Source organism: Ranitomeya variabilis, chromosome 5 (assembly GCF_051348905.1).
Source record: "Ranitomeya variabilis isolate aRanVar5 chromosome 5, aRanVar5.hap1, whole genome shotgun sequence".
Classification (NCBI taxonomy): Eukaryota; Metazoa; Chordata; class Amphibia; order Anura; family Dendrobatidae; genus Ranitomeya; species Ranitomeya variabilis.
This window is the reverse complement of record NC_135236.1, coordinates 474,532,079-474,546,341: the sequence shown is the minus strand read 5'-3', so window position 1 is coordinate 474,546,341 and position 14,263 is coordinate 474,532,079. Positions and strand designations below refer to the sequence as shown.

Genomic DNA, 14,263 nt, shown 5'->3' with positions numbered 1-14,263 from the left:
ACAAAATGACCCTTATGTTACCATATCCACACTCATGATTTAAAAAATAATTTTATTAGCTATTATTTCAAATTAATAATATTATATACCCGACACAAAAGTCAATTACTAGAATTCAACTGGAGGTCTAACTCTCCAATGTGTATATTTTCCAATAGTTCCTGACTAATTGAGAGCAGTATTTCTCAGATTTGCTATTGTTCCAATAGTTATGTTGATGGTGTGTTTCCACTACACAACATATTACTTTTGCAAGGGACAGCCACCACAATTGTTGTAACCTAACAGAGAAGCTCCCCTAACGTGTTTCACTGCTAATTCGGCTTCATCAGGAGTACAGGAGCTTACAGCCAATGAGAGTGTCTGTCACCTATAAATCAGTTTAAGCTATTTTCTTCTTTCACGTTGTTAGCAACAAGCCCTGTTAAGTCTCCTCAGTAGTCCCTCAATAGCTACTGCTTCCCATACAATGGCACAGACCAAAATGTAGCAGTAAGATTCCTCAGAAGTTATAACATGAATACTAGTGATGAGCGAGTATACTCGCTGCTCGGGTTTTCCAGAGCATGCTTGGGTGACCTCCGAGTATTTATGACTGCTCGAAGATTTAGTTTTCATGGTGGCAGCTGAATGATTTACAGCTACTAGCCAGGCTGAGTACATGTGGGGGTTGCCTGGTTGCTAGGGAATCCCCACATGTAATCAAGCAGACTAGTAGCTGTAAATCATTCAGCTGCCGCGATGAAAACTAAATTTCTGAGCAGTCATAAATACTCTGAGGTCACCCGAGCGTGCTCGAGAAAACCCGAGCAACGAGTACACTCGCTCATCACTAATAACTACCCTGACATTTGTCAGGTCTGCTAGCCACTATACAATTATAAAGAAGGCACACATGCCCATAGGTAAGAGCCAAAATCCCCCATAAATTGAATACCTCTAGTGATGAGCGACTGTACTCGTTGCTCTGGTTTTCCAGAGCACGCTCGGGTGACCTCAGAGTATTTGTTAGTGTTCGGAGATTTAGTTCTCATCACCTCAGCTGAATGATTTACAGCTACTAGCCAGCATAAGTACATGTGGGGGTTGCCTGGTTGCTAGGGAATCCCCACATGTACTCAGCCTGGCTAGTAGCTGTAAATCATTCAGCTGCCACAATGAAAACTAATTCTCCAAGCACTAACTAATACTCGGAGATCACCCGAGCGTGCTCTGGAAAACCAGAGCAACGAGTATACTCGCTCAACACTGAATACCTCGATAACATGATTTCAGATTTGTCTGAAGAATTTTAATTGTATAAATATTTTATGGTTGTAACAATTGGAGAGTTGGTTCTTCGCAATTGATGGTAAATCATAATTCCAACGTGTGTGTGCCTTTATCTGCTTGCTTTGTAACATTAGTATAATTTATTTCTTGTAGCACCAGGATCACCACCTCAGAATCTGGTTTCAGCTGGTGTTAATGCAACTGCTATAAATTTGGAGTGGTCTTCCCCTGCAGAACCCAATGGCATTGTTTTACTCTATGAAATAATCTACACAAATTCAACAGTGATACTGGCCCAAAACACAACTTCAACAACATTCACCATAACTGATTTAAACCCATACACTCTCTATAGGATTTCAGTTCGCTCTTACACCCAGTTTGGACATGGAGACCAGTCAACGCCAATACTCTCAGTAAAGACTTCTGAAACTGGTGAGTACAAATGTGCAAAACATGCATCTGTCACGACTCCGTAGTGCAGGAAAGGGAAAGATGGTAAGCCTAGAGATACATAGTTATATGATTGTTATATTAGATGTGTCACAATTTAAACAGCTTTTTATCTATATAAGCATCTGTTTCAAAATTGTGTTGTTGGATTAAACAATTTTCAACACTTTGAAAGTCAGTATTGACATTATACAATCCCAGTGTTGTGACAATTAAATTAAATTTGTGTCCAGGTTTTTGCTTTTCCACCTGAAGGCAACATTATATAGAGGCAGAGACTCTGATTCCAGCGATGTGTCACTTACTGGGCTGCTTGGTGTAATTTTGATAAAATCCTTGCTTTATCTGCTGCAGCTCTACCAGTTCTTTGAATGCTGAGCTCTGTATAACCCCGCCCACACCACTGATTGGCAGCTTTCTGTGTACACTGTGCATAGACAGAAAGCTGCCAATCAGTGGTGGGGGCGGGTTATGCAGTGCTTATAAATATGGAGGACTATCTAGCAGCAGATTAATGGTTCTCTAGTGATTATCTCCTACTGATAAAATAATGATTTTATCAAAGCTACACTAAGCAGCCAATAATTGATACATCACCGGAATCTGGGTCTCTGCTTCTACAATATGCTGCTATCAGGTTGGGTGGCAAAAACCTGGTGACAGATTCCCTTTAATTGCAGACATTTTCTATTTTCTGCTCTTTGTATATGCATATGTGCTCTGTAGAAATGAATAAGTGATTCTATATAGCTCTCTTGTTTTTGCTACATGTACTAATTATGTGGTATTTTCAGCTCCAAGCAGTCCACCATATGATTTGCTGTACCGGAATTTATCATCGACTAGAGTGTTGCTCACATGGCAACCACCAATTTACGCTAATGGAATAATATTGTTTTACAAGATAAACTACTGGAATTCTTCTCATTCTCTGACAACAGAAAGCAATGACTCATTAATCGTTCTGTCAGATCTTAAAAAGTATTCTCAATATCAAGTTGTTGTATCAGGTCACACAATACATGGAGATGGTAATCAAACTAGTGAAATCCTAGACATGACCACTATGGAAGACAGTAAGTTCAAGCAACTGGACAGTCTCTTTATAGTAATGGATGTTATAACTCTACATACATCCTATTATGTCCTAAATATGAAATCACCATTGTATTTCTACATTCTATTATATTCTTTCTCTTTTCTTAAAATATAGTATCTTCCATTGGCTCTAATAAAAAGCACCAGCTCATTGGCATGGTTTAAAAAAAAATAAATAAATATTGTATTTATTTTCCCCTCTTTGGGTACATAAATGTGAAAAAAAAATGTGTTTGTGTTTGTAAAAGTGGTAAATGGCACCCCCTTCAAAATATAGCTTTCTTTAGTTTAAGTTGTAATGAGCAGGGGCCACAGACAGGATGTCAGAGTGTGCTTGCTATGAGCGCGCCGCCATGATTGTCCGCTGTCGGTGAGGCACCAGCTTTATGAGGCTGTGACAATGCACCAAGGCATAGGCCAAGCAAGGGTGCACCGAAACCCCTTCATTTACATATCAAATAAAAGTTGTTATTTGAATAATGCAAAGTTAAGCCATGCTGTACTTGCCTAGGATGATTTAAATAGAGGCCTGCTCACTGATAGAAATGTTTAGGCTTTTTAAATGCAATTTTGGGAATGACAGACTGCCTTTAAACAGTCCCAGTAGAGTTTTTGTATTTTAAATTATTACTTTAATGTCTTGTTTCCACACATCTTTTATTCTATGTAACTGTCCAAAGGTTTATGTGTATTTATGTTTTTTTTTTCTATGTTCTTTCTGCAGTTCCTGATGATCCACCTTATAACCTGTCCTACAGAACTCTAAACTCTACTTCCATACAACTGTTGTATTCTCCACCTTCTTCTCCCAATGGCGTTATTAAGTATTACACAATCACTTGTCTTGACGATGCAGCTAGCGCTCAGCATTATAACAGCAGTACCCAATCTGTAACAATTACTGAACTGAAAAAATATAGTGAATACAGCGTTACTGTTAGCGCAAGTACAGCTGTGGGGCCGGGACCGAGAACAAGTAGATTGTTTTTTGTAAGAACTGGTGAAGATGGTAAATCGTACAATTTTTTTTTTTCAGCTCCTTGGCATGCATATCTTTCTAATTCCTTAAAATAATCCAGAATCTGTATTCTAAATTAACACATCAATGTATGCATGTGTCACCCAAGTTTCATAGACTAGACCCTAATGAATAACATAGATCTGTGTGTACTGAGCTGGTCCAGGGGGACATAAGTTCAGATTCATCAAGATCGGCGTTGTTCATGCCAGTCTTGATGAGAGGTGCGTGCTTCATTAAATATGTTGTCCAGCTTTAGTTTACAAGTCTGCAGTCTATGTGACTGCAGATTTGTGAATCCTCATATCGCGTGCACTGCGCACAGTGTGGATTCTCTGATTTTGGCTGTAGACATGTGACTTCAAGTATGTGATTTGCATATATATGATCAGGTGTTGACTCGACAGGTGTGGCTTTGCTCAGAGCAAGTGTATTGAGTGAGGCCTCACACAGTCTAGTAGGAATGTGGCTGGAAGTATGTAGATCGCATACCTGTGGTCACATGACCCGGTGATCCCGGCACCGGAGAATGGTCACAGTGCGCAGTGTGTGCAATCTTGTAAACTAAGGCCGAACAACCCCTTTAAGAGGCAAATCCTCTTACTGAATTAGACGCTTTTTAAAAGTAGCATTTGCCTCCATGCCCTTCGCAACCAAACCTACTCCAGTCAAGCTTTTGACATGGTCTATGACATGCACCCAATTATTTTGAGGACAGTTGGTCCACAAAATAAAGGACATAAAAAAAGGCACACTGATTGTTATAGGTTTGTGATCTATCTGCAAAAATAATGTATGGCACATGCACCAGGAAAAAAAAATAGGTGTCAAAGACCTCTTTAACAAGTAGATATCTTGAGTAGGAGAAAGAACTTTTCTGATTAAAATAAAAGTACATAAAACGTTCATATACAATATTATAAGTTATATTATTAATATATTATGAAATGTTTTTCTGGTTCTATAATGAATATTGTGATTGTATTCTGGTTGACAGATGTCCACATGTATTATATTAATATGTGATGAACATGTTACCTATATCATCCATGTGATTTATGGCTATAGCATTACATGTGGAAATAGTTTGTCTAGCGGATACTCATGGCCTTTAAAGACCTGTTTCTCACAGGAAAAAGAGATATTTATGAGAGGACAATGAAATAGTCTTTACTCAGGTCATCACAGGGAGGAAGGGCAGAGAGACGAATGGTTATTTTACTTAAATAAAATGTTGTGGAATTCAAGGATGCAAAGTAATGGGTTTAAACGCGAAAAAAACAGAAGTGTTCCTATAAATAATAGCAGTCATTTTTAATGAATTTCTAACTTTAAAAAATCTCCAAATCAATATTTTATTTGTTTTAATTCAGACTAAGTCTTCTTCAATATTGTCCATGTAACACCTGGTGGGACCCTATTAATTACATACACGGCAGGGACATGCCATCCTCCAGGCAGATCTCCTAAACTTATGCTATGCTCTCACCATGGTAAACCTCATTGACATGGCAGGCAAATAATTCAACATTTCTGCAGATTACGGATGTCAACTTTTTTTTTTTTTAAAGTGCTTTTTAAAAATAATATGGAAAGAAAGGGGCAGGCGGTGTCAGCAAGCTGCCAGATGGACTCACATGCCTTGCGATTTCTACACGATCCATGATGGTTCTCTTAAAATCTGTTATCTTTACTGGCAAGAATACTGCCACACACTACACTATTTTAACTATTCTGTAAAAAAAGAATGGATAAAAATACACATATAAAAAAATATAGTATATATATATATATATATATATATATATATATATATATATATATATATATATATATATACAGTGGGGCAAAAAAGTATTTAGTCAGTCAGCAATAGTGCAAGTTCCACCACTTAAAAAGATGAGAGGCGTCTGTAATTTACATCATAGGTAGACCTTAACTATGGGAGACAAACTGAGAAAAAAAAATCCAGAAAATCACATTGTCTGTTTTTTTAACATTTTATTTGCATATTATGGTGGAAAATAAGTATTTGGTCAGAAACAAACAATCAAGATTTCTGGCTCTCATAGACCTGTAACTTCTTCTTTAAGAGTCTCCTCTTTCCTCCACTCATTACCTGTAGTAATGGCACCTGTTTAAACTTGTTATCAGTATAAAAAGACACCTGTGCACACCCTCAAACAGTCTGACTCCAAACTCCACTATGGTGAAGACCAAAGAGCTGTCAAAGGACACCAGAAACAAAATTGTAGCCCTGCACCAGGCTGGGAAGACTGAATCTGCAATAGCCAACCAGCTTGGAGTGAAGAAATCAACAGTGGGAGCAATAATTAGAAAATGGAAGACATACAAGACCACTGATAATCTCCCTCGATCTGGGGCTCCACGCAAAATCCCACCCCGTGGGGTCAGAATGATCACAAGAACGGTGAGCAAAAATCCCAGAACCACGCGGGGGACCTAGTGAATGAACTGCAGATAGCTGGGACCAATGTAACAAGGCCTACCATAAGTAACACACTACGCCACCATGGACTCAGATCCTGCAGTGCCAGACGTGTCCCACTGCTTAAGCCAGTACATGTCCGGGCCCGTCTGAAGTTTGCTAGAGAGCATTTGGATGATCCAGAGGAGTTTTGGGAGAATGTCCTATGGTCTGATGAAACCAAACTGGAACGGTTTGGTAGAAACACAACTTGTCGTGTTTGGAGGAAAAAGAATACTGAGTTGCATCCATCAAACACCATACCTACTGTAAAGCATGGTGGTGGAAACATCATACTTTGGGGCTGTTTCTCTGCAAAGGGGCCAGGACGACTGATCCGGGTACATGAAAGAATGAATGGGGCCATGTATCGTGAGATTTTGAGTGCAAACCTCCTTCCACCAGCAAGGGCATTGAAGATGAAACGTGGCTGGGTCTTTCAACATGACAATGATCCAAAGCACACCGCCAGGGCAACGAAGGAGTGGCTTCGTAAGAAGCATTTCAAGGTCCTGGAGTGGCCTAGCCAGTCTCCAGATCTCAACCCTATAGAAAACCTTTGGAGGGAATTGAAAGTCCGTGTTGCCAAGCGAAAAGCCAAAAACATCACTGCTCTAGAGGAGATCTGCATGGAGGAATGGGCCAACATACCAACAACAGTGTGTGGCAACCTTGTGAAGACTTACAGAAAACGTTTGACCTCTGTCATTGCCAACAAAGGATATATTACAAAGTATTGAGATTAAATTTTGTTTCTGACCAAATACTTATTTTCCACCATAATATGCAAATAAAATGTTAAAAAACAGACAATGTGATTTTCTGGATTTTTTTTTCTCAGTTTGTCTCCCATAGTTGAGGTCTACCTATGATGTAAATTACAGACACCTCTCATCTTTTTAAGTGGTGGAACTTGCACTATTGCTGACTGACTAAATACTTTTTTGCCCCACTGCATATATATATATATATATATATATATATATATATATATATATATATACATATATATATTGTATATATAGCTTGATTGGAAGGCTGAATCAATAGTGTGTCTTAAACTTTATTCATTCTTTTGTCCTGCTCTTCTATCACCTTTACTACTTTTATTTCTGCACTTACCTAAATTTCCTGTCATGCTAACCAAGTAGTCCTCACTAATCTATATGACGTTGCTTTATAAGAAAAATGTGTTTGTATGAAAATGTGATTAGAGCTTAAAGGGACTGTCTACAACTTGAACAACCCCTTTTTAAATTCTTTACTCACCCTTGTAAAATAAAAATAACAGATATGCCCCCCACCGACATCATTCCAGAAAAGTCAGTGATAGGTCCTGAAGGCAATTAGCAGCCACTGGTTGCCTGCAGGGTTTATGAGGCATAACAATGTCACTTGACACTAGGAGACCCAGCTTCCGCATTTATGGAATGGCACCAGTGTGGGAGGTGAATATAATTTAAAAAGAGGTTGTTCAGGTAGTGGTCAACCCACTTAAATCCAGTACTTGCTGCATAAAGGAAACAACTGTTCCTTTTCTTCCATACAAATTTGGACTCATGTCAGTAACTGTTCTAACATCTAATCTCTCATTCCTAATGATTAAGCTATTTTTCTTGAACCAATATTGAACTATGTTTTTTTATTCTTTTTTGCAGTGCCAGACAGCGCCCCTGAAAACATAATATGTAGAAATGTATCTTCAACAGAAATTGTTGTATCGTATTCTGCACCAATTATACCAAATGGAATTATTTTATATTATACCGTTTATGTAACTTGGCTGAATGGCAGTGTGGAGAGGGTTACAGATACAGCTTCTCTCTCACTGACTATTACAGGTAATTCCATAATAATACTGACAATTTTGACATCGTGGTCATCCCTGGGGGGTCAAGACGAGAAGCATTCTAGTTCCTTTAGAGTGTTCCTTAAAATTTGCAAATACTCATCTAACCCAGGTCATAGTTGCATAGTTTATAATAACTGTACAGTTGTAGCAAATGTTATCATGACTCACAATGCACTATTTTGATAACTTGTCACATAAGGTTGTCTGATGTAAAATGATTAAGATAATTTAACATTGCATAAGAAGTAGACAGTAAAATAACAACACTAATAATCACCTCTGGATGAATCGAATATCAAGAAGAAGCGAGAGCTTCAGCTGGCTGATCCCTTCCTCCAGATGTCTGATTGGCCTGAAAGCGGTGAAAGTCAAACCAGTGCTGATTGGCCTCAGGGATTGCGTGACATAAGAATGTCACATGATCTTTGGGAGATTAAGTACCAACACTACTGGAACGGAGAGCTGGTATTGGAGATGAGTATACCTGATGTTATTATACTGGGGGAAAACATTCTGATTGAGACTGTGGTGTCCAAGTAGTGGACAACCTCTTTAAAACCACCTGTTTAATATGTTTTAGGTCCCCTTTCTGCTGGTAACACAGCTATGTCCCATCCCATGGTATCTAGTTAGCAAGACTCTTTTAAGTCCTGTAAATTTTGTGGTGTCCCCTCTGTGAAGTGGAGTTATTTTCCACCACATCTTATAGTTGCTCAATTGCAATTTGGATGGCAGGGTGCATTATCCTGCTGAAAAAACTACTGCTTAAAACTACTACAATGAAAAAACTACATGGCCCCATACAAAACAAGCCGTGTGGTCTGACACCTTGTAATCATAGTGGTATTAACTTGATGCCATAATGTGTGCTTCAGTATATTTTCTGGGATACTGCCCCAGATGGGCTTCCCTTTGCTCCTCACTTGAATTAGTGAGTTTTGGATACCCATAACCCTGATGCTAGTTTACCAGTTATCCTTTATTAGACCTCTTTTTCTCTGGACTAGCCACTGCATCTGGACTTTGGAGTTCCTCTGACCCAGTTGTCTAGTCATCACCATTAGTGTTGAGCATTCCGATACCGCAAGTATCGGGTATCGGCCGATACTTGCGGGTATCGGAATTCCGATACCGAGATCCGATACTTTTGTGGTATCAGGTATCGGTATCGAAACAACATTAATGTAAAAATGTGTAAAAGAGAGAATTAAAATAAAAAATATTGCTATACTCACCTCTCCGACGCAGCCTGCACCTTACCGAGGGAAGCGGCAGCGTTCTTTGTTTAAAATTTGCGCTTTTCTTTCCTTTACGTGAAGTCCCGGCTTGTGATTGGTTGCGTTGCAGTCACATGGGCGACGCAACCAATCACAGCAAGCCGTGACGTAATTTCAGGCCCTTAAGGATTTTAAAATTACGTCCCGGCTTTGTGATTGGTTGCGTCGCAGTCACATGGGCGACGCAACCAATCACAAGCCGTGACGTCACGGGAGGCTGGACACGCGCGCATTTTAAAATGCGCGCTTGTCCAGCCTCCCGTGACGTCCCGGCTTGTGATTGGTTGCGTCGCGGTCAACCAATCACAAGCCGGGAGGCTGGACACAACCAATCACAAAGCCGGGACTTCACGTAAGGAAAGAAAAGCGCGAATTTTAAGCAAACAACGCTGCCGGTTCCCTCGGAGAGGTGAGTATAGCAATATTTTTTATTTTAATTCTTTCTTTTACACATTAATATGGTTCCCAGGGCCTGAAGGAGAGTTTCCTCTCCTTCAGACCCTGGGAACCATCAGGAATACCGTCCGATACTTGAGTCCCATTGACTTGTATTGGTATCGGGTATCGGTATCGGATTGGATCCGATACTTTGCCGGTATCGGCCGATACTTTCCGATACCGATACTTTCAAGTATCGGACGGTATCGCTCAACACTAATCACCATTCTGAACCTTACACTTGTCAATTTCTCCTGTTTCCAGCAAATCAACTTCAGGAATTGATTGCTTATTGCTTACCTCATATATCCCATCTCTTGACAGATGCACCTGTCATAAGACATCACTGATAGGTAAGGTGAATATCAGTGGTTTTAATTCCATTGTTGATTGGTGCAGTGCTTGATGAGGAACTCTGATCTCAAATGCTTTGGAAAGACCAGATCAGGCTCAGTCTTCCTTGGATTTTCATAATGAATCAAGAAGTATCCAAAGGATTGGAAGTATTGCTTTAAAAGCTTCTTTATTAGTCAAGAGACGTTTGTAAGAAAAACAAGAGTGACATTTTGTCTACAATCGGCCAGAACTGGAAAATGAAAATAACCCAATTTTTTATTGTATACAGGTTTGCGTAAACATACCAGCTACATTCTGAAAGTCTCTGCCAGTACAGTGAAAGGGGAAGGTGTGCACAGTGACGCTGTCAACATCACTACAGAGGAGGACGGTGAGCTAATAACAAATAGATTTTCATTTATATATTCTAGAAATCGTTGCATTTCTCATTAGTTATGGTTGTTTTGCATCACATATTAAATTCCATATGGACTCTGTTGTGGCTTTACGTTTTTAGAAGTTTATCAAGTCTAATAAATCCCTTTTGTTTTGGCTGTAAAGCTGCATAGTAGGTTTAATCAGTCACTCTGGTGGTGTTTTCACAGTCGCAGTGTTATCACTAATCCATATTCCCTGCCTTTAGTAATAAATTTACCAGCCACCACTTTCTGCTTTTCCCAGAGCAGCTCTGGTCCCATTCAGCCATCTTGTGACCGCAACTGCTGACTGACTGAAGTGACAGATAAAGGCCACAAGCTCTAAATATAAGTCTGTCAGTGCCTTGTTCTGGCTCTCATAGACTTACACCGAGAAGTCATTTTTGGTCTGCCCAGTAAACACTAGAGCGATCCAGCCAGTCACAACCTGAAGACCAACCATTGCGGCGCTGATAACAGATCAAGATGGCGGCTGGCAAGTGTATTACTAAGGGCAAGGCACAAACATTAGTGACACCACTCCAGTTCTGAATTAAAAGAAAAAATGATGGAGTAGTGCTTTAAAGGAACTACCCCTTGTTTACACATGAGAAGCAGACCTTATTGTCCTAACAACATATTCTCTTATACACCATATAATATATTTGTTAGGGATACCTCTACAAGCTGACACAGGTATCTAGGTGACGTCTAGTAAGATTGTCAAAACTGCATACAAGTGTGTACACTGTGAGAGGTACCAGGATTGTGGGGATCTTCAGAGTAGATGTAATCATAAATGTTTCTATTCACTTACAGGAAACAACATTGCTCTAAGCCAGCCATACACATTACATGTCTGTTGGCCAACTGATGGATTAGCCGATCTTTGGACAGGCAACAGTCTCCCATATACTGGAGCGCTCATTTGGTTGAGCACTTCTGTGCTGTCTGTGAGAGACCTGTCGCCAGTCATTACTAGTGGCAGCATATCTCTGGAGAGACAATACGATCGTCAGTCTTAAATAGAACATGACAGATCAATGTTCACTTGGAGCCTCAGGAGACAACCATACACATAAACTGACAGCTGTCGATATCGGCAGGCTCTTCCATTACTCGCAGTGATCCCCAACTCCAGCCCTCAAGAGGCAAAAAACTGATCAGGTTTTTAGGATTTCCTTAGTATTCCCCAGGAGATAATTCCACCACCTTTACAATACTAAGAAAATGCTGAAAACATGCTCTGTTGGTGGCTTTTCAGAAATTTTTGGGGGGCGTGTTAAAATGTAGAACATTTTCTACAGATATTTCCGCATCAACAGCAAAATGCACTGAAACATCTGCATGCTTTACATGCCAATTTTCTTGTGGATTTGCCACAAATTTCAGATGCTTTTTTATTGCAAATGGTGAAATTACCATTGAATCCCGCACAATTTCTGTGTAAAAACTTTCAGCAACATGTAGATGATATTTATTGAAATCTCACTAATTTAGCTGTTACTTTAGAATGCTGTACGCAAATCCACAAAAAAATTCCACTGCAAATTTGCAACATATGGACATACCCTTAAAAATCTAATATTTTCATTGTTCCATGAAATCCTGTTATACAGAATAAGTCAATTAAAATAAAAACAAATATCAAAAGCAAATACAAAAATAATGCCGAGCTAACTAAAATGATTGGTTAGAGGATAATAACTTTTTTACTTCATTTTGAGTACAGTACTACTACTACTGTATTTTGTTGGTATTCCCTGATAATCTTAATGATTGTTAGCCCAAAATTTAGCTAGCTATGCCAACATATGGTTAAGGAGGTTGTCCCTCAGCAACAGCATGCCCCCTTTTTACAGGATAGGTGATAAGTGTCTGATCAATTAGGGTCACGCCAATCATGAGAACTTAATAAATAAACAAACCATTTTTATTATTTATAGTGCCGATGAAGATAGTCATTACTCGCTCGCTTCGGTATATTCCAGTGACCCGCCCAGCATGTTTGTCGCTTTATCTGCAGCCAATGAACATGTTGGACTGGCTTGCCAATCACAGCAATGCCGGCGCCATGTTTGGTGTGGCAGTACTGTGGCTGGCCTTCTAGCGTCATAGGGACTATTTAAAGGCTGCCGGTGCCATCTTTCGCACATTGCAGCCAGAAACAGCCTGGGGAGAGCACAGTTTCAGTGTAGGGACAGTGAAAGGAGCATAGGGAAAGTGATAAGAGGTTTCAATGAGCAATATTTATTCCAAAAAACTCTTTTAAGAGCTGAAGATTGTCAAGATCAGTTGTTTGTTAGGTGGAGATCTAGTAAGGAGATTTTTAATAGAAGGGAGGGTGAAAGGCAGGCACCTGGGTGTTCTCATCATTGCAAGTACATGCTGCAGCTCTCTGCTATTTTCTACTTAAAATACGTAGTTTTTGTCTAACAGCTGTGCGAGTAGCACAGTCTGGTTTGAGATAATCATACATGACAATTTAGCAAGGGCAATAATCTTCATAACTCCACATTTACAGTGTGTCAGCAAGCTGATATTAAAAAATCATAATTTTCTATTGTCCTAAAAAATAGCATATCTTTATCTAGCATTTGTGCGACTGGCACAATCTGGGTACAGATAGTCTTACGTGACAATTTATCAGGGGTAATAATCTTCAGTGTGTCAGCAGGAGGATACAAAAAATTCTAATTTTCTATTAGAATAGCGTTTCTATGTCTAGCAGTTGTTCATCTGGCACAATCTGGGTAGAGATAATCGCACGTGACAATTTAGCAGGGTCAATAATGTTCATTACTTTGCATTTGGAGTGTGTCAGCAAGACAATTGAAAAAAAATCATAATGTTCTATTGGTTTAAAAAATAGTGTATCTTTATCAAGCAGTTGTGTGACTGGCACAATCCAGGTACAGATAAACGTATATGGCAATTTAGCAAGGGCAATCATTTTCATTACACCTTATTTGGAGTGTGTCAGCAAGACGATCTCCAAAAAAATAGCCACACATTGCTAGATACAGTGAATTCGTACATAAGACCTTTGTAAGGGTATTTGTGAAAAATAAAGCCAGTATTTTTTGGTTTTATAAGTATAAAAGATGAGAAAGGGTGACTTTAAGGGATGTGGATGTGTTGGTGCCTGCTAAGGCCGTGTGACAGATCCGAAGGTGACAGTATCTGTCTCTAGGTTCCTGTCAAAATATTGTCAGCACTAGTGTTGAGCGATACCGTCCGATACTTGAAAGTATCGGTATCGGAAAGTATCGGCTGATACCGGCAAAGTATCAGATCTAATCCGATACCGATACCCGATACCAATACAAGTCAATGGGACTCAAGTATCGGACGGTATCCCTGATGGTTCCCAGGGTCTGAAGGAGAGAAAACTCTCCTTCAGGCCCTGGGATCCATATTAATGTGTAAAATAAAGAATTAAAATAAAAAATATTGATATACTCACCTCTCCGACGCAGCCTGCACCTTACCGAGGGAACCGGCAGCCTTCTTTGCTTAAAATGCGCGCGTTTAATGCCTTCCTTGACGTCACGGCTTCTGATTGGTCGCGTGCCGCCCATGTGACCGCGACGCAACCAATCACAAGCCGTGACG

At 39.6% G+C, this 14,263-nt stretch overlaps 1 protein-coding gene across 1 annotated transcript in view; it reads left to right on the top strand.

The window, feature by feature from the left end:
• Positions 1-14,263, top strand: part of PTPRQ (protein tyrosine phosphatase receptor type Q) — a 677,639-nt gene that overhangs the window by 334,992 nt on the left and 328,384 nt on the right. Inside the window, exons 20-24 of the mRNA XM_077265498.1 lie at positions 1,426-1,707; positions 2,520-2,801; positions 3,548-3,832; positions 7,988-8,170; positions 10,522-10,623. Of these exons, the coding sequence (XP_077121613.1) occupies positions 1,426-1,707; positions 2,520-2,801; positions 3,548-3,832; positions 7,988-8,170; positions 10,522-10,623 (1,134 nt within the window). The remainder of the gene's footprint in view (positions 1-1,425; positions 1,708-2,519; positions 2,802-3,547; positions 3,833-7,987; positions 8,171-10,521; positions 10,624-14,263) is intronic.